Here is a 21,590-nt window from a genome sequence, read left to right on the forward strand (position 1 = left end):
GAAATCACAGAATCATAAAAATTAATCAGAATAACATTACAGAAATATAGTAGGTGCAAGTGTATTTTGTTGCCAATGCCAGTCAATAATTAGGCTCAAAATCTAGTTTCAGCACCAACAAGCAGTCACTGAAAACTAATGCAAAATGCCAATCAGTCTGAGGCTTAAAAAAAGCCTTGCAATTTTAGGGCAATGCAAACCATCTACAAAATCAGAAAGACTGAAGAAATTTCAAAGTTGTCCTATAGAACTTGCAAATGATAAGTTCACAGTTGCCATATAACAAAATTAGGAGAGACAAGAACTGATTTTTGTACTGCTAAGGTAACATTTGTGATTGGCAATACAGGAAATGCCACATCTAGAAGTAGCATTACCATTTGCAAGAAAATTGAGATATTTTCCTTCATCAAACAAAACATTATTAAGAAGGTAACAAGTAGTATTATCTTACCCAGATTGTTAACTGCTTCAGTGTTTGCACCATTTTCCAGTAAAACTTTAGCCACCTTTTCATCAAAGGATCTAACTGTCCGGTGAAGTGGTGTATCACCTAAAATAAATTACATCATTAGTTATAATAATGTAATTTGTTACATTATTAGTTATAATGCCTTTTAAAAGAGAGGTTAGGTACAACAGAGGTGATTTATCTGAAAACTGTAATTTCAAGCACACTTACATGACTCCCCAATATCACTGAATTCCATATGTGGCATTTACATGGTATTGCAGAATTACTAGCTTTTTCATGGATCTGACTTATGGTTCTTCATTAAGGCTTACACAAAGCAATATCTCGTGCACTCCATACAGCCTGGCAACTAGTCAATCTGTCTGTGGGACTTCAGGGAATCTTCTGTTACATTTTTCACAAACTCATACCTAGATCCATATAAATGCACTTCAAATGTATCATGGTGGACTGTATAGCACTGCCTCCTCTCTCGATTTCTAATAGTGTTGCCAAGGACTCCCCTTCATCATGCGCCTTTTCCTCTTTTTTTCATACAGCCTCTTCTAATACACACGTTTCTCCCGTTAATAGTTCAGTATCTCATATTTCTTCAACTATTTCATCTTCAGTCTCCAAATGCTACTTAAGTCATATTACTGCTCTTTATTCTAAAACATTCATATAATGGGAAGCCTACAACTATATGAATTTTATTGCCTACAATACACCCTGTTATTTTATCTCTTAACCATTCAACATTTCTACCCTATTTCCATTTCATCATTAATAGTAATGACAATAAATATATCCTAATGAAATTTTCAGTTAAATTCCTATGCTGAATGGGTCTTGGATAAACTACATTCATAATTCATGTTGATTTCTTTGTTTCTAAAAATGCAGTGTTTTATTTTGCAGCAGTAAATTCTTCTTCCTTATTCTCACTGTCCTTAGCTTAATTTTGAGCCATCCTGTTGCCTACCTCAATCAATGTTCTCAATCAATATAATCAAAATGCACCTTCACGTTTTTAATTATTTCTCCTTACAATACATGATACTTCACTGTTTCGATACACTGCAGGATGACTCTTTACCTCTTTATTATGCCAACTGACTACATTCGCTCTACATGCAATTTGACTGCACTACTGGTTTACTTTGTACGATGATTTCACTGTCTCTTTATTCTGCAAGAGGATTATCTGGTCTAATTACACTGCATTGTGGTTTCATTATTTCTTTACATTGTACGATTATTACATTGTTTCTTAACTTTATGACATAACTTCACCGTTTCATTACATTCCAGAGTGACCTTGTTGTCTATGAAAGTGAGGGATAGGATCCCTCTCCTTTCCCAGGCACCAGTTTAACATCTTCAAGCCTACTCTTTTCCATATTACACTGTGCTCAGTCCATTACAGTAATAATTCCTCAGCCCCTACCACTAAATGAGGAATTTTCCTCAATCAGTTTATTTCATGGTTGCCCTTCAGATTCTTCTTTCATTAGTACACTTAATCATTTGGTTGTGTTACCTTCCCCTCTTTTCCTTTGTTTCCGATTTTTTTTTTCTTCAGGCTTGGTCTGGCATGGTAAAGATAATTTTATTTGATGTTATTTTAGGTTATTTTAGTCTTTAGGTTTTAAATTATTTTGCAGTCTTTATATAATAAAAACAAACCATTTGAAGTGAATACCATTTTGAATAATTGGCAGATCAAACACATTAGTTTAAAGTGTACAAGAATTAGAAGCTTTGCTTCTTTGTAGAAACACAAACACAAATTTATACACACATATACTTACACACACACACACATATATATTCATAACACACACACATATATATATATATAAACACACACACACACAGTAGGTCCTCGACTCATGGTGGGGGATCAGTTCCAGCGCTGCGCCATAAATTGATTTCCACTGTAAGTCAGTGTTTTGCCATTATCAGCGCTAGGTACCATAACTTGGTGTTGTGTCAAGTTACAGCACTGTAAGCACTGCTAACTTGATGCCTATTCTAGCCGTTAGTGCTGCAGTGCCAGCACCATAACCTGATGCAACATCAAGTTATGGTGCTGTAAAATGCTGTTAGTGGCACTGAAAAAGCGCCATAAGATCAAATCCACCATATGTTGGTGATGCACTGTATATATATACACATACATACACACACACACACCTATATATATATTTTTCTATATACAGATATATATATATATATATATATATATATATATATATTTATACTGTAGTTTATATATATATACTTACTATAACTATTAAATATAGTATATGTAAGTATTCTTCTCTTCTTATTACATAATCTATCTGAATAGTCAGCAAAACTAATTATCTCCAAGAAGAACCAGATATTAACAAGTCTTACCATCATTGTCAGTAGCATTGACGTCTGCTCCGAAGTTTATTAGAGTTCTTACAACTTCAGAGGCAAATGGATGGCCGCATAAGGATGCCAGATGAATGGGCGTTTCACCTGCACAGCACATGAAGGCCTTTTATCAGTTTTTCCAAACTTATTAAAGAATTGAAATGTCTTTCATGAATGAATATGGCATGTCATAAGCTACACGAATGGACACAATGTTTGCTCAATATTTTTTTCAGAGTTGAGGCTGTCAGGGTTTTAGTTTCTTGTAAGAAATATACCGACAGGTTTACCTTTCTACACAGTGTTATTATAGATTAATTACTTACATATAAGGTATTAAATAAAGCCAATTCCCAAGTATGATATTAAAGAAGAAAAAGAGAAACTGATAAAAAATGACACCTAAATCAAATGAGGATAATTTAAATACATACTGGGCACTATACCCATACAGATACAACGAAAGCTTCTGTTTAAGAAAGTTCTTACAAATAGGAAACTGCCATTTACTTCAATATGTAAAACTTTTCCCGCACATTACAACCTTGAGAAAAAATAAAAATTAAAAAAACGAGAGTTTTTGTATGCATCAAACAAAGTATAACTGCTTAAAGAGGAAAGGCTTCTGTGTGTGAGAAATAGGTAACAGAGCAGCATTCTCCACCAGTAAGATTTTTTGTACCAGGATGAATAAATATGTGGGTATAGTTATATTCTTGAGCAAAGCTTAAAAAATGAAGTGTTCAAGTCCAAATTCAATTGTTCAAACAGTTAACTGTCTAGCCTGTGAGAGAAATTTCACATACACATACATAAAATTTTGTAGAGAAAAATTTTTGAATTTTTTATGAAGATCTGAAAATGAAGACTTAATTCATCAGCCATGCATCCTTTACCATAGAACTATTAAAGTACCTGCATGATGCCCTAGAACCCATCTACCTGAGTAAGCTGCACCATTTTTTGTCCAAAAAATACAAACAATTACCTCCAAAAGGTGATCACCCTAGCTGCTGAAAAAAAGGTTTTTATTCGCCCACACAGGCCAAGTCTGGCAAATGTGGTGTCAGGTGCCCTTCTGTATTAGGGAATGCTGGCCTGTCTCAAACTCCACATGTACAACTTCGATCATGGTTTTTCTCTCATTAATTAGATACTTACCATCAGGGAAGAAAATGCACATTGAAGCGTCTCGCCAAGGATTATCGGTATCATCAGGGGAGAATATTGGAGCCTGTTATGTTTTGATCTGAAGTTTTGTACTCCAAACTGGCCATTTTGTTGGTTCCAGTTGGAATTCTAACCTTGGACCTTGTTTGGTCAGAATTTGTTTCCACTCCCCCTTTTCAGTTGCAGGATGCAGTACTTTTACACTTTGGAGAGTATATCACTGGCTTGATTTCTTTAATTTTCAGCTTGGAATCATGCAATATGTCCATTATATATTGCCGTTCTGTGGCAAGGGCATCTTTGATGTTACTCATAATTTCCTTCAATTGATCAAAGGCCACAAAAAGTGTATCCCTTTTGGGGAAGCTTGTGTAATCTGACTGAGCATCCACAGCTGAACTGTGACTGCCTGTTACCCAGGAGGCAGAGGTCCTGGGTGAGTTACTATACCCCTCCAAAAACATAGTCATTTCAACTGGGTTAAGTGGATCCTTGTATCCCTTTTGGGGGAAGGATCCTGAACAGCTTTTGAAAGCTGCATAGGGGATTGAATTCCTTCTGGAAAGTTTCTCCCACAGTTAGCTGAAGGTTGTCTCCCTGATCCTTCTGGGTTCAGCAAGGTCATTTCAGTAGCAATATGAACTTCATTTGTAAGAAAATCACCTCCAAGTGGAACTTCCCCTATTTCCTCCACAGGCTTAACCTGGGAGGTATTGGGGACTGATGTTACTGGGTTTTGGCCCAAACATAGATCTTCTGAGAAGGGGTTAAATATCTGCTGCCGGAGTTTTGCCGGAAATATATAATCTTCCCCTTGCTGAACCCTAGGACCCATTATGACCGCTTAAAACGAGCTGTTTCAACCTTAAAACTTCCTGCCAAGAGCACACAATTTCACACATATCTGGTGACCAAGCAAATTTGTCTTGTTTTTTACAAGGACTATGCTCATGGCAGGTGGTATGAGGTGTACCCACTGGCAAAAAGCGAACCAAGCAATTTGTTACGAAACACTTGAGCTGAGGGTCCTGCATAATGGTGGCCCCATAGTGAAAAACCAAGTTGCTACTAGAAACCAATTAGCCTACAGTAGTATAAATTGTTTTTAATAAGGGACACTTGTGAATCCCTGTATCATTACCATATTCCATCTTACAAGTTAACTTGATTACTAGTGTGTAGTTGTAATACATTTTATAAAATATTTATGTTAACTCTGGGGTTTCGGTTAGTTTTGACACCCATATATGGCTGTATTACTTGAACTGTTAGTCCTTTTACAATGGATATGTGAAATTTTAATTCTAAATTGTCATGCCATTCAAACTGAACTTCTATAAACTAATTTGTTTAACTAACCCAAGCTACTGATTTACATGACTGAGGTTAATGCTCCTAGTGTAACCTACGTTAAACTAAGCATCGAGGATTTCTTAGAGGGTTCTCGCTTAATCTATTCTAAGCCACTTCTCATTCTAGGCTTGTTTAAAACCTAAGGATATAGACTACACAGAAAATAACCCTCTTATGTTCTGGTTTTCTATTTTATGCAGCCGAGACTCCCCTTTTGTTTCTAAGCTAACAGCAGGATATTCCCTTAAAAGGGGATTCCTACTTAATCTGGTTAGGCTACTGCCTGTTATAGGTTTATATCACTTTTAATGGTATAGGCTACATAAGACCCTACCAGTATGTAGCCTTACAGAAGAGCTACCAGGTCATAAAAAAAACCAGTAGGTTATTTTTATTGACCCTAGAATACTCTTTATATGTAATCCTAGGCTTATTTGTTCTTTCTTAGCCTACTATAGGGTATTATTAATCCAGATTATTTTAGATCACTCTTAAATGTATGGGCTATATAAAACCAGAAACTTACTAATATGTAACCTTATGGTTAGGCTCATATTTTTGTCTAACCCAGGTTGTTGTTTATATCCAATCCTTGGTTATTTGAAACTATATTTGAAACTATATGAAACAGTAACCCAATAATGTGTAATCTTATAGCTAGGCTATCACTTACTCTAATCTAGGATACCGCCTAATCCGGATTATTAAATTCACACTTAAGGGTATGGGTTATGTAAAACAATTACCTCAGTATGTATCCTTAAAACTAGGCTACCATCTCATCTGGCGCAGGTTATTATTTTCATCTAGTCCTAGATTACATGGTGTAGGATAATGATTTAGCCCAATGGTATGTTTAGTAGAAGGTTATCACTTGAATTAATATAAGGTACTGTCTAGTCCTGGATTATTTAGATCATGCTTAAGTATACAGCCTATATAAAGGGAAAAAATCTGTAGCCTGTTTATCAAATCCTAGGGTCCTTGGTGTAAACTAGGCTGCTACCTAGGACCATAAAAGGATATGTCTTAAAAGGTTCCTGCTTACCTTAATTTAGGTTACTATCTAATCCAGGTTATTTAAATCACCTTTAAGATATATAATCCTGGGTTATAAGCTACAGACAACATCCACTATACAACACTGTAGTCTAAATTATTCTCACTGAATTTGTTAGGCTACCATCTATGTAGGCTACCACCTAGGCTACTGTAGACATCATTATCTGAAAGGATTATCTAAACCAATAATAAATTGTCAAACATTTCTTTAGTTAAAACTTCTAAATACAATGATCAATTCTTCAAATTTATTCGCCTTCCACAAATAACAAAGAGATCTTGAGAGAGCACCAACCACGTGCTTGCAAAACAAAGTCCGGTTTCCTGCTTCCATAAACAAACTAAACACTTGTTCCACAGTTTAAATTAATTTTAGATGTTTCTATGGTCCTCACTGATGAAAAGATTTAAAACCGAAGCGATTTTTTGAGGAGCACTGACTTGCTGTATGCACTTCTTTGGCTAGAAGAGAGTAATGGAGTCTGGTCTTTTGCCTGCCAGGTCAAAAGCAAGATGGCAGACACACATGCGCAATAGTTATTTCTTACAGGTTTTAACATTGGTAAACTGGGTTCAGCTTCACTGAAGATAAGGGAAAATGCCCTCTTATCTATGAGTCTATTATACTCTATCACGTGTCACAGTATTTTCATTACAACACAATACCCGGCTACAAGACCAGGCTAAAAAATATTTCTTTGATATTAGTCTAGTCACCATGGAGTGCTGGCACGCCATGGGGGGTAAGTTCTCGAGGACGAAGCAAGCGACTACGCCATCAAAATGCCTAAAAGATTAGGTAAAGGGATTTAGAGATTATAAAAAGTCTAGAAGATTAGGTAAAGATTAGGCATAAAAGAAAGCACTTTCCTGATAATCCACCAAGCAACTTTCAAAAGACTAACAAAAACAATACTGTATATGTTTCTGAAATATTTTACAGCAGTGTATTATGATTTTACCGCAATGTATTTAAATCTCTTGTTCTAGCACACTAGCTATTAATATCAAGTTTTATACCCAAAATGGAGGCTAACACGAAATGCATCAGGACATATTACACACACTAATGTACAGTAGTATAATGGCAGCTAGAAAATATGCTTTTTTGGTACCTGAAATTTACACAAGAAAACTATATCTAAATTAACTGTTATAACCTTTTGTAGGTAATTCCACTAAGATCATAACACTCTCATACCATAAAAAACTACATCACTGAAGTCAAGAGGTTTTTGGATGATTTCCCTGTCAGCAGAGAAAAAGAACCACTATGATATTTGTTCTGATAAGATCTTCACAAAAGGTTTAGAAATGGAAAAATATTGAAATGTTTAAAAAATTAAATGTCAAATGCAGAATAAGAGTCTAAACAGAGAGCATTTAATTTTTCATTATTACCTACAAATTACCAAAAGATTTTTCATCAGATTTCACAGCCTTACAACCCATAAACACAACAGTAGTGAAGACTAACCTCGTCTATTCCTTGAATTGACTTCTGCTCCACGTTGTATCAGAGATGGAATGATATCATTATATAAGTCCTGGTTCTGCATTCCAACAAAGGTTCTTGCCCATTCATCAAATTCTGCATAAGTATAAAGAATCACTTAACATACGAAGATTAGGAAAACTAATGGTACAATACTAAACTACATGTTGCTTCCTTCTAGTCTTTTCTCACATAGATTCATAACTAACCATGACCCTCGGAACCTCATTGTCAGGATCTGGTACCAAATCATAAAGAAATCTTTATGAGATACATGTGTGTGTGTGTGTGTCACTGTTACTTGTATGCTTTGGTGCTTTAAAGTTTTTGTTCCTGTTACCTAAGTCATAGTTATACTTTTCATGTTTTCTTCAGTTTACCATATTAAATTAATATGGTAAACATGCCAAACAACCTGCAGCAGTTTCCAAAGGTTGTCTGTGACTTCAGACCAAGATATTCCTATGAGACTGTCAAAACTCATAATATCCCAGAGAACATCTCCAAAATATATGATGGCTAAGGTCTTAAACAAAACCTTAACCACCTACAACCCTGCAGACTGCTCTTTGAAATCCTCTGTTAATTCATAAATATCATTAAAACCACCGAACATAACACAGCATCTCTGGATGCAGACAGCCTGTTTACCAATGTTCCACTCCAGGAGACTATTGAAATCATAATTTTTATTGCTTTAAAAGTCTGGCAGGTACTCCATTCCAGTCCCTTTAAAACTATTAACGGAAATGGTGATGTGTGCACACTGGACGCCATTTTCTTCTTACACCAAAAAGAATTTTTCTGATATGTAGACGCCATGGCAGTGCCACCACCCTTTAGTGTCCTTTTTGCTAACATGTACAAGACCTAGCAGGAAATCTGGGCCTTCTGCAGCCACCAAAATCCAAAAGTTTAAGCCAGACACATGGATAAAATCTTTAACACTCCCACATGGTCATACGAAGCAAAAAGCTAGCATATGCAAAAAATTAATTTGATTCTCATTCACCAAATTCCTGATAAATACTTTTAACAAATCATTCAAAATTTGTGTAAGTTTATCAAGTAAGAGACAAAGGAAGAAATGGAACTTGAGCTGTCAATAGCAAACTGCATTTTCAATCTAATAAGCAAGGAACTGATAGTTGAATTCTTCTTGAGAAATGAATGGTGGGAAAGCATATACAGTATAAGAAGTCACAGTCACTTTCATAGAGAATACCTATACAACTCTTACTGCACTAACGAAACCTGCCTGTCCACTGTGTAGACCAGTTCATTTTATGGGCTATACAGTAAGAAAAATGGCATCGTCATTTCATGTGGATGAAAACCAGGAAAGCGTTGAAAACTTTACACTCACGATATTGCGAAACTGTAAAACGTATCATAAGAGTGTGTGTGTGTGTGTATAAGATCATTTAGAAGAATAGAATAAGCTAACAGGTGAGGTAGGAAGCTTTCCAGCTCAAGATACTTATTATTTAATTTGGTTATCCAAATTCAAGGTGTTTTAACTTAACAGTTAAACCCTTCATTCAGATGCGCTTCTAGAATTTCATTTGGTAACCATCTGTTTATTTTATTAATTTTAAGAAGGTGCTCTAACAAAGGAGTTAAAAGCCCACAGCTTTTGAAGCAAACAAAGCACTGTAAGCTTTTCTTGGTGCTAATTTAAGAGAACTTGCATTACTGGAATCAGGTTTAGAATGGGTACAGTATTTAGACTGTAGAAGTGATTGAAAATTTCCTATAACAAGGTCATATGAATTGTTTACTATGAGAATGAACTGATAAAAAACATTATGCACATCATTTGTAGTCATCCATGCTGGTGTGTGTGTGTGTGTGCGTGCACCCCATTTATACTGTACTTGTTAACCAATTTTGTCCTAAACATTATCAAACGGATCATGCTCTTCTTCTGCTCAAAACAGTCATGCTAAATAGAAGACATGTACTATTCTTAGTGAAAAATATGATAGCATTCCCAAGCTAGGCTCTCAATAGTTCATAGCTGTATGTGAATGAAGTCTTGAAAAATGAAAAAGAGGATAATTTTTATTACAATTTCCTTCTATCCTATTTAACATATGTAGGCTCTGAAGGATAACTCAAGGTCATCAGGCATCAAGAACAGCTGTCATACAGGATCTCGCATTGCTTTGGCCTGAACTTTTCAACAGTTGCCCAAGGACTTCACAATCTCAAGGATCATTTAAAAGACCCATAACTGCACTGAAGGATAAACTGATAATTTGGATATGAGAAAATCACAGTCAAAAATGGACAATTCGAGTAAGATTTATTCAGTGGCAGAAGAACAGGTGACTGGAATGCGTATAAAGTAGACATATATTAATGTATGGTGAAAAATTTATGCAGTAATTGTCATCCCTGGAACCCACACATTTTTTGAAAGAATAGTAAAGGAATTATTGATGAAGCCTTGACAGAACTGAAGACAGAAACAGAGGAGTCAGATAGAGAGACACGGGACACCATATAGACAACAAAGAGAAACACCCAGGGGACAATACAAGTTTCACAGCTCAGAGGAAAGAGACCAATAGTAAAAAGTCACCACAAGGGTCAGACACTGAGCCTAAGGATATAGTAAAAGAGAAGGAGAGAGAAAAATAAGTCAGACAGAGATCAGAAAGAGGACACAAAAGAATTCAATTGAAATATAGATTGGGAAACAGAGGAGACAGATACAGTACATGAGACAACCAGAGAACCACAAGAACTGGGAGTAAAGACACAGTATCACCAATGAAAGAAGAGTACCAATGGAAGAGAGAACATCTGACAAAATAAAGGAGTCTGCAATTCTTTATCATTGTTTCCAACAAAGTACGCTATTAACTGGTACAGTAATTAAAAAAAGGAAAACGAAGTGAAAACCGCAAAATAAATAAAATAAAATAAAATAAAGCAGATAAATGAAGGTGTCCAGTGCCCTCTTTTGACTGACAGCACAGAGATCCAATTAATCTGATTGGTGCAATTCTACAGGAAAAAAATCTGAGTACATGACTGGCACTAAAGCAGCAACTTAGAATGGCTGCTTGGACAAAAATCTAGTAAAACGATTAAGTATAGGGGAATTTCAATTGTAAGGTGGTGCTACTGCAAGCAGTAAGGAATAGCTCTCCTGGTTAAGGGTTAAGTCTTATATCAAAAAAGTTAAGTGTATCTTAGTTTAACCAGACCACTGAGCTGATTAACAGCTCTCCTAAGGCTGGCCCGAAGGATTAGACTTATTTTACGTGGCTAAGAACAAATTGGTTACCTAGCAATGGGACCTACAGCTTATTGTGGCATCGGAACCACATTATACTGAGAAATGAATTTCTATCACCAGAAATAAATTCCTCAAATTCTTCATTGGCCAGCCGGTGACTCGAACTCGGGCCTAGCAGAGTGTTAGCCGAGAACTCTACCGACTCATCCAATGAGGAACTAGTCTTACATCAAATCAGCATATTTACCAGAATTTTGTTTCTGTATTTGATTTGGAAATACACACTTCAGCTCATGCCATCCCAACCATATATTGTAAGTATGCCCATGAACAAGAATTTAAAGCTTCTATATTGCACAGGTTTCTTCACTGTGACCTTTTTACTCAATATAAATTTCATTTCACCTTTTTATTGCACTATTTTTAGCAGAACTCTACAATGAGAATATATGTACTCATATACATTGTGGTGATAAGAATATGACTAAAGGTTTAAGTCTAGGTTTTATCTTAGCCTATTACATGAAAAATGCAAGATGCATGGCAGCAGTATTAGCTCTATGTAAGGTCTGCATATATACAAGAGTAACAGCTTACTTTTGCACCTGTCATCAATTCTAATGAATAGTTTCATTATCAGTTCTTGACTGTCTATTTCATGAAAAACAAAAGTAGTGGTGAAACTGGCTCATACACCATGCCCCCTGAATAAAAATAGTCCCTCAAACTTCAAGAAGGTTGCCAGACATACGAGACTTGGCAAATACACTCAATTCCTCCTTCCCTCTACAGCCCAAGGAACCTATTCAATACCTTCAGGTGTCTTGAGAGTACACCAGCAACATCTATAATTGGCACAGATGCCACTCCAGAAGCTTTACTTCTTTTTCTTCTACAGTACTGTCTTGAACACTAACAGAATGTTTATGATAGGCTGCTTGATATAATTTATTTATTCTCCCTGAATTCCAACTTATCAAATGTCTTCAGTCACTTGGGGACAAACTCAGAAACATTAATATATATATGTGATCTTTCTACAAAAAAAAAAGGTGGGAAGGGAAACTAACTAAGGGAGGTCTGAGCACCTCAGCTAGGTCACAGGTGTCTCTATGTGCTTGACTGGCATCCAAACCATTAAGTACCAGTTAAAGTATCTAACTACAATCTTATTTTCTAACTAAGACATTAAAAGGCTTGGAGAGATTTAAAGCCAATCCCTCATGCCAGATACTTTAGAGGGAGCTACCAAGACAGCCATATTTAAGAATTGATTGTGGGAAGTTTCTTTAATGCACAATGCTGCCTCCACCAATTATATTACAGGCAGTTCCCGGTTATCGGCGGGGTTCCGTTTCTGAGGGTGTGATGATAACCGAAAATATCCACTAACCGAAAATCGGTGATTTTCGGGGGTTATCGGCGCCGATTTTTGGTTATCGGTGCCTCTGTTAGGTATGTATCAGCACCAATACCCAATTATCGGCGCCAATAAGCGGCAATCGCCGAAAATTGCCAATTTTCGTCGCTAGACAAGTGCCATAAAACCGGATCGCTGTTAACCGACCCCGCCGTTAACCAGGGACTGCCTGTACCTTTAATAAAATAGGAAATAAAAGGGATTAACAATTGGAGGACTACGGGCCATTAATAAGAAGTCAAAACCAAAGACAAGGGACCCGAATTGCCACTTGTCCAACTTTTGCACTTAAAAGTTTGTTAAAGATATTATCAGTAGTATACTGGAAAGAGGTAAGGATATTAGTAGAAGAGAGTGCAAGAGAATGCCTGGAAACTAGTTAGGAAAGAGAAAGTTATACAAAGAACTGTTCAAATATGACCTATGACCTATGTCTGATACATGAAAATTATATATGTTTTGTTTCTTCCTCTGCTAATTACAATAAAAACGTACAAAAATTTGTTAATGATTCATGAAAAACACTGGCTTTGCTTTTTTGTGAATCTAGTGAATCCAATATACTCATTTCATGAAAAAATCACAAATTTTTAAAGTAATTTGTATTTTTCCTAACTATACAAACCTGAGGTCCTTTACATTAAGAACTCTTTCAGCTAAGCATGGCTGTTTAACTTTAAACAAGGTGTTGAAGTACGTAGTTAACTACCGACTACGGGTGGGGGTCCCGCCCACTCAGTCGGTATGTACTCACTTTGCCTTTTGGCCCAGGAAGCAGAATAAGGGGTGGCTGAGGTGGGCATTTAATGTGAAGGACCTCAAGTTTGTATAGTTAGGAAAAATACAAATTACTAAAAAAAATTTGTGATTTGTTCCTACACAATATACAAACCATCGGTCCTTTACATTAGGAAGACTTACATCTTTTGGAGGGAGGATTCTGAGTAAGCTTCTGAACTGACAGAAGTCTGGCGTACCTGGGACTCCTTCCTGGTCATGTAAGAGCAAGGGAAGGAGACCAGCCTCTGACGAATTGAACAGGAGTGTGAATGACTGTGTTCAGTTGTCAGACTTCTGGACCTTTCAAAAGAATGTGTATGCAGCAACATTGCCTCAAAAAAGGTTCAGATGAACCCAGAGCATCAGACACAATAAAACTAGGATAACCAATAGGTTTGTTTTATCATCAGCCCCTCTCTCCCCTTGCTAGAGAGAGGGGGAGGACTTGCATCTATAAATCTACGTAAGATTATAGACAGGGTGCTCATTTATTTATGTAGGCTCACCTGCATGACCCACCCCACCAGCAAGTGACAGAAGGCAACTCAACTCTCTCAGCGAGAGAGGAGAGAAAAAAAGAGAGAAGGGAGGGGCCAGGCGCCCCCTTACATTCGCTCTTTGCCACCAAACACCTTAAGCGAGATGCAAACTGTCTGCAATGGGATCTGGGAAAGCTACACAACTTGTTGAGCAGCTGCCATAGGGCCCAGGGAAAAGGAGTCCCAAGACCTGTGGGGAACATCCTGAAGGTAGAAAGATATGAGAGTGGGCAGCCGACGCCACTTTCTGTCTTAATACCTGAAAAACCGACAGGTTCATCCGGAGTGCAAGGAACAGACCAATGTCACTATCCTCGTGAGGTACTTTGAGTGAACTTATAGCCAAATGCTGGCCGAGAAGAATGCTCGTTCGATAGCCTTAGAAAGAAAACGTGTATGAACACTACCTTCTTAGTCAAAAAAGTACTAAAGAAGAGCCATCAACACTCAGGCTTGAGATGTCGAGTCCTCATGGACATAGCACTGAGGCACTCTAACTGGAAACAGTAGTACCTTGCATGAGTACTACTAACCAGTTTGAGATGGGACTGCATATGGAGTATGCCCAACTTGACAAACTGTTCAGTGGGAGGTGAGAATTCCTAAAAGACTCATCCATCGATTGGCCAAGTAAGATGGAAGAGAAAGCTACGGGCTGTCTGAAGGTAGGAGCAGACTCTCTTATGGGATGGAAAAACCCAAAAACTCTGAGAGTTGATCCTAATCCCTAAATAAATAATAATCTCCTGAGTTGGTATCAGCTGCGACTTCTGAAGATTGATCAGAATTTCTAGTTCTTGTGCAAGAAGAAGGGTCTTCTGTAGGTCCTTCATGCACTTCTCCTTTGAAGGCGATCGGAGGACCCATTCTCCGGGTAAAGGCAGATGTTGATGCTGAGAAGATGGAGCCAATTCGCGAAAGGGCCAATAACCAGTGTAGAAACTTGAGGACCTGTAGAGAGGCTGAAGCACAGAGCCCAAAATGGAAAAACTCTGTCCTTGCAGATGAACCTGAGGTACTTCCTGGAGTCTAGACGGATAGGGACATGGAAGTATGCATCCTGCATGTCAAGGATAATCATCCAATCCCCCTGGTGAATGGATGATAGTACTAACTGGTTCGTTTCCATCTTGAACTTTGTCTTCTGGACGAAGAAGTTCAGAGCACTAATGTCAAGGGCAGGTCTCCAACCCCCGAAGACTTGGGGACTGGAAACAGACAATTGTAAAAGCTTTCCATGATGAAATCTTCTACTTCCTCTACATCTCTCTTCCAGAGGAGGGATGAGACTTCCTCTGAAAGGGCCGAATACCTCCCGGAAAAGAAAAAGAGGTGTTTCCCTGCTCTCTCTTCGCAGAGAGCCAATCTCCAACTCCTCTGAGTGCTTTTCTCGACGAGAGGAAAGAACCGTCTTGGGGAGCTGAACACTGGCATCAGGCTGGTTCCTCATAAGGAAAGTCAAGGCGGGTGAGACTGGGGCAGCTGGCACAAAAAATGATGGGAAGCTTGCCAGGGAATATCTAAGAAGAGCTGCATAAGCTGAAGGGGCAGGCTGTTGGTCTAACTCATCTTCTTCAGAAGAGATCAGAGACAGAGACAATTCCTTTGCCGAATTTGCCATAGCAGGAGCTTTATGAAGTAAGCCCATAATATCTGCCAACTGCGCTTGATGGGCGCCAAGGACGAATCATCTAGTATGGGCGGAGAAGAACTTGAAGCTGGATGAGGAGGCGCTGGGCTCTCGGCTGGTGCCGGGCACTTGGCTGGCACCAGGCACTCAGGAGTTGGCGAAGGGCACTTGGAAACTGGAACTGTTGCTGGGCGCTTGGGAGAAGACGTTGGGCACTTGTAAGACAATGGGCGCCTAGAAGAAGACGAGGGGCACCTTGATACTCAGAAGCTTGGGAGCCAAATACTGGCACTCCAAATCAGAACACTCGGACAGAAAATACTCTGGGCTGACCCAAGCACTGCAGGACAGTTGAGGGATGCGAGACAGTTCCTTAAACTGCTTACAAGGCAGTGGAGAAAAGAAGTCCATGTCGTCTGTATGTCTCTTCAGAGGCCGAGACTCATCTGGAAATCGCCACTGGCACCTCTTGTCCGGACTAGAATCCTTGGAGTCAAAGAAAAACTGATGCTGTATGTTGAAGTTTGGGTATGTGCGACAGGCTCAACTGACGGGGGAACTACCCGTGGGCAAACCCCACCGGCCTCCCCTGGATTTCCGGTATGTCTTCTCCCAGGTTTAGGGGAGTATGACAGGGACCTTCATCTGGGAGAACCGGAGGACGAGCAGCCACTTCCTCCACTTACACTTGCAAGACACTATCACTTTTCATATCCTTGTGAAAAACTTTGTCCATAAGGACCTTTAGGGAGGCCCCTAACTCAGACGGTATTCACAACCACGTAAGTCTTGCATTTGAACCTGGACTCAAGACTGGCAATGGGATTGGGGTTGGGAGCATGGGAGCTACGCACAGGAGTAGGTGGTACAAAAGTAGTAGGGCTGGCAATGGGAGACAAGATGGGAACAGGAGGAGGAGGAATGGAAATAAAATCTGCCTTACTAGGGTTAAGTGTAGATTCTAGACTACATGCCTTATTTTAAGCTCTAGAGGCCGCCTTCCTCTTCCTATCCCTATCAACCCTATCCAGATAGGATTTCAAAGTCTTCCATTTCCTATCATCCCAGTCCTTGCACTCGTCACATTTGCTCTTTTGTACATGTTTGCCCCTACAATTAGCACAAATTGTATTTGAAACATAAGTCAATTTCATGAGTCTAGTCTTACAACCCTCCCGACAATACCAAATACTGTACTGGAGGAGTTTGAGTCCAACATAATTAAACATGTCCAACATAATTACTGTAATCCAAAAAAGTTAGAAAAACCTAACCTAAACCTAACAAGCTTGAAGGCTACACAACAGCAAAAGTATTTCACTGAATCCTGGAGAATTTGACCATGAAACTGATGAAAGAAAGCAAAATAAGCTGCTGCATACATCCGATGTTGCATCGGAGGCTGGCAGAAACCAACTGAGCTCTTCTGCTTTGTTGTTCCTATTGTTCCCTGATAGTGGGCATGGATAGTCACCTACACAAAACAATAGAAGCACTACCGAGTGTTTTTAAATTTAGGCTGCCACGCAAGTGGAAACTATGGCTATGTACAGTAATTGCTTGGCAAGTTACTTATATGAAATACAAAATTTACCTCATTTGGCAAATTAAGAAATGGTACCAATTAAATGTAAACAGGCACCCATTGTGATAATTGATTGTAATACCAAGAGAACATTGCTTACCTTTAGTACTACTGGCTGTAACCTTTTTGTTCTTGTCTAGTAATATGACAGGAACTGCAGAATCATAGAAATAAATTGCACGATGAAGTGGTGTATTACCTAGAAGGGAACATATTCATAATTATCGTGACTTAGTACTACCTAGAAGAGAACATATTCATAATTATCATGACTTAGAACTCCAACTGTTTCATGCCATTAAGTACAAATACCTGCACTTATGACATAGTGCAGCACTCTATAACCAAATAATCTAGGGATTTTTCTTTAACCTGCATAACTTCACTGGAAACAAAATACTGTATTTCTTTCTCCTTGATGTAGTTGGTTAACAAATTTTCTTCTGACTCTGCATTGTTACTTCCTGGCAGAGAGTTTTATGGGTGAGTTTCTAAATAACTTTGTGATGTTTGGTCCTATTCTCTGCTAAAGTTCAGATAATCTTTTGTCACTAGGTTTTATAACTTACAGACCTTGACCAGTCACTAAATCAGACTATCAAAACCATAACACAGCGTCTCATTTACGATTTCTTAGTACCTATCCATTCTTCAGCTTCTACTCACCCTCCTTGTTTCTTCAATATTCATTAAATATTTTAAAGCTTTCACTACACCTGCATGCTTTTGCATCAGTGGCACTGTAAACTAATTAAAATTTATTATCATGCAGAATACAAAAATATTACCTTACCATTTTCATCAACTACTCTGGGGTTTGCCCCAAGGCTTAACAAAGCCCTGACAACTTCTGAGGAAATTGGGTGCTTGCCTGAGGCTGCCAGATGGAGAGCAGTTAAACCTGCACAGCAGAAAACAATTACTGTTAATCACTGTTTTCTACGATATCTGAAAACAGACAGAACAAAATTTTCTTCATAATACAAGTCCAAGGTACATCACAGCAATTCTTGGGTAAGTAAGTTGGTGACAAACATAGGAACACGTTTATTAGCATAGAGGGATAACACAAGATAAATACACTTTCCATCGTAATAGTTAAAGTTTGACTTTCTAAATGCTACCTACTGTAATGGTAGGCCCACACATAACTATTATAGTACATAGCTTACATTTAGTCAGATAACTGTACCTGAACTAACAGGAAGCACCACATAAAAAAAGTCAAGCAAATGGTAATGGGACTTTACATGATTTCATGTAGTTACCAAGATGGTGTACTGACCTCAGAGATATTAATTAGCACTGGATAATGATGGCAGTAGGTGAAGGGAATTTTCATGTGTGAACATAGTTACGTCATACCCTATGGTGTTTATTATGCAAGCAACTGTACAGGTATACAAAATATACAGTTTGACACTTCACTGCAGTAAACTATAGTATGAGAGTTCTAGTAGCTATTGCACATCACACATCTGAATTGTAAATTAGTGATCGATAGTGACTGTGTCACAGTCAAGGATGGTGCCATTTGTTTTCATATTTCAAACTTGTGAATCTTCAAGGTTACAGACCAACTACTTCTTGCACAGCAAGGACTGTCTGGTCATACAGTGAAAGAAATGGACAAAATGAACAACTAAAACAAACATATGTCTCAAAACTTTGAAGAAGGTGTTATTTAAGTGCATGCCAACAGATTAAGCTTGTATAAAAGTTCTCAACTGCATGCATAATGCTTCATTGGGTCCACAATCTTGACAAAAGTGCAAAGAAAAATTCATACAAGTTCTTGACTTTTAAGAGAGAGAGAGAGAGATTTGTCCAAAATAACAAAAAATGCAACGACAGAAAAATAAGAAAAAAATGGAGACCTGTGAAGTGAGCTGAAGAATGCACAGAAAAAATAAAGGAGAAAGGGCAAAACAAATTACAATCCTGTCAATACCTATCATTTCCTATTGCAAAATTTGAATGCCTGAAAGAACAGGTAGAGCAAAAATGAGATTTAAGACAGAAAATTACAATTAAAAGATCACTCTACTGCTAAAATTGGTCTTGACCAACATCTATTTGAGCACTAAGATGAAAGCAGGTATACCTAGCATTTCAGGGCATCAAAATCCAAGCATTTCCCTAAACATTAATTCCAAATTCATCACATTTCTTAGATAGCTTTGTCTTGAACCATAATCCCAGACACCTGGGATAGCATGTACAAGTTTCTTGGTGGCATTAAGCGTACCACTGAATCACTCCCAGTACACATTCTAGTTAGCTTTTCAAGCACAGATCAGCTTCCACACAACCTGGTTTTTGGGGTCCTCAGTTTCCCTGGTTTTAGGAGGTGGAATATCTTCAGTCCACATGTGAAGGCCATTTGTACTCTCTACTGCAATGACTCACCTTGGTTTCGATAGCAATGCTCATCTTAGTATTTTCATCAACAGGAGATGAACATAGCAGCTTCTTTTCATCTTCACTGACTTTGCAATATGAGGTAAAAATGAAGACTTACCTTGGTCATCTTGGGCATTTACATTTGCTCTATTCAGTATTAGGCCCTGAATCATACCAGTAATCACTGAAAAGTTGTTCATTACAGCATACTGGTATGCAAAATCTCCTACACCTGAAAAAAAGAATTTCATGTAAACAGGTCTTCACAGAATGATTGTGAGTGGAAGAAAGTAATATTATAATTTCTATCTTTAAATAGATCTATAACTAAAACATGATTTTTAGTACCTTACTGCAGTCATAGTTATATCATAGATTAAATGACTCTCTTGTAATTTAAATTATTCTCTGCAAGTAGCTAGTTATCATTTTGGTGCTGCAATAGCTTAGTTCTGTGTGAAATTCAGTTACCTAATGTATGACCTGTCAATAGCATTGCCAGTTCACTTTAATTCACGGGCAGTACCTTTATATAAACGCAGACACCCCTTACACTAGTGTTAGGGATATCAGATTACGTAAGCTAGTAAGCTAACTCCTCCTCCTGGGATATGTTAGGTTTACATCATCTTTGACTATTCTCATTTCCAAGGGCAAGAACCCATTAAGGGGAAATCATTAACGTAATTGATACCAGCAGCTTGCTTGTGCAGACCTGCACGCCAGAAAGGGAGTGGAATGTCTGTTTAAAGGGGGAGCTTTGAAGGTTTTATACGCAGCCGTATTGCTTATTTCTTTAATAATTCAGAAAATATTCTTACTGAGGTGGGGGACTAGGCAGACCCACAATATGTGAAGTGAGTTGGTAGGATCTAGGAGTGTCACAGATTTTAAGTCATTGGAAGGACGTTATCTCTCTTGGGGGAGAATGTGCAAGATAATTACTGTTTCTTTCTAGATAAGCCCCAATAATAATTAACACCCCCCATCATTTTCAATTTACTGGTGAAGATCTTCTCTCGTTAATCACCAGGTATGTGCCGATGACACAGCAAGTTGACAGAGATTGTCAGTTAGTCTGTTTTGGTTAGCCGGAGGCTCTGCCCATTTGAGTACAGAGCCTTATGCCAGACAGGCACTCATTTTCCCATACACTTGGAGGACTTTGACCTTTGAGCCAGACGTCACCACAAGATTGTACAGATCTACCTCTCCTGGAGAATCTTCTATCCAAGCATCACAAAGAAGCAAATTACAGTATGTCCTGGGATTCCAGGGTTAGTTCTAAACCAGTGTATTTTTAATCTGACTTGACATCTCTCTCTCTCAGAATTCATAATTTAATTTAATCCCTCTTCCTTTAACTTTGCAACAGTGTACTTATCAATGCCAGTGTTTTCCTTGCTACAAATGCATAGCGTAACGCTATTCCCTTGCTAGAAGTGATTAGATCAATTCAATACCCTTGATAGGAGTGATTCGAGTGACACAGTCCATTTAACTAGTGTGTTAACTTACACAATCCATTTAACTAGTGTGTTAACTTGTCCTAAGAAAGATATAATTTTCATTATAGTCTCATCTGGAATTATTTCACTTCCAGGAGTGTTGTTAGAGTCTTTTACCAAGTAAACATTTCTGCTGCCATCCTGATATGCCAGAGGAATCCGCCATACCCGGGCTGACATAAATGCATAGCTGAATTTAATGAATTTTTGTATATGGTCCATTTATGTACACAGTGATTTGTGCTAATCTCCAATTCAGTGATTAATTATTGTACATTTACATTTTAGTGATATCTGTCACCTTTAATTTACCCTTGGGCTTATGTAAATAAAGTAATGTTAAGAAGCAAAATTTGCACTTGATGACCTACCACTTAGTATTTGCTTTTTTTCTCTGTTTACGGTCTTCTGAGAGTTTCATCAACATAATTAACAGTACACCTCGGAAGTATACCTTAGTTTTACCAGACCACTGACCTGATTAACAGCTCTCCTAGGGCTGGCCCGAAGGATTAGACCTATTTTACGTGGC

The 21,590-nt window shown here is 38.0% G+C and overlaps 1 protein-coding gene across 3 annotated transcripts in view; it reads right to left on the reverse strand.

Moving 5' to 3' along the window:
- The window catches only part of LOC136853515 (uncharacterized), a 96,200-nt gene that overhangs the window by 58,623 nt on the left and 15,987 nt on the right, over positions 1–21,590 (reverse strand). For 2 of the 3 annotated variants that reach the window (XM_067129178.1, XM_067129177.1), the window contains exons 4-9: positions 19,669–19,782; positions 17,941–18,048; positions 17,248–17,346; positions 7,926–8,039; positions 2,861–2,968; positions 455–553 (exon numbers count right to left, since the gene is read on the reverse strand). In XM_067129178.1, the coding sequence (XP_066985279.1) occupies positions 455–553; positions 2,861–2,968; positions 7,926–8,039; positions 17,248–17,346; positions 17,941–18,048; positions 19,669–19,782 (642 nt within the window). The remainder of the gene's footprint in view (positions 1–454; positions 554–2,860; positions 2,969–7,925; positions 8,040–17,247; positions 17,347–17,940; positions 18,049–19,668; positions 19,783–21,590) is intronic. The other variant, XM_067129179.1, reaches the window with a different exon arrangement.

The sequence above is a fragment of the Macrobrachium rosenbergii genome, chromosome 27 (assembly GCF_040412425.1).
Source record: "Macrobrachium rosenbergii isolate ZJJX-2024 chromosome 27, ASM4041242v1, whole genome shotgun sequence".
Classification (NCBI taxonomy): domain Eukaryota; kingdom Metazoa; phylum Arthropoda; class Malacostraca; order Decapoda; family Palaemonidae; genus Macrobrachium; species Macrobrachium rosenbergii.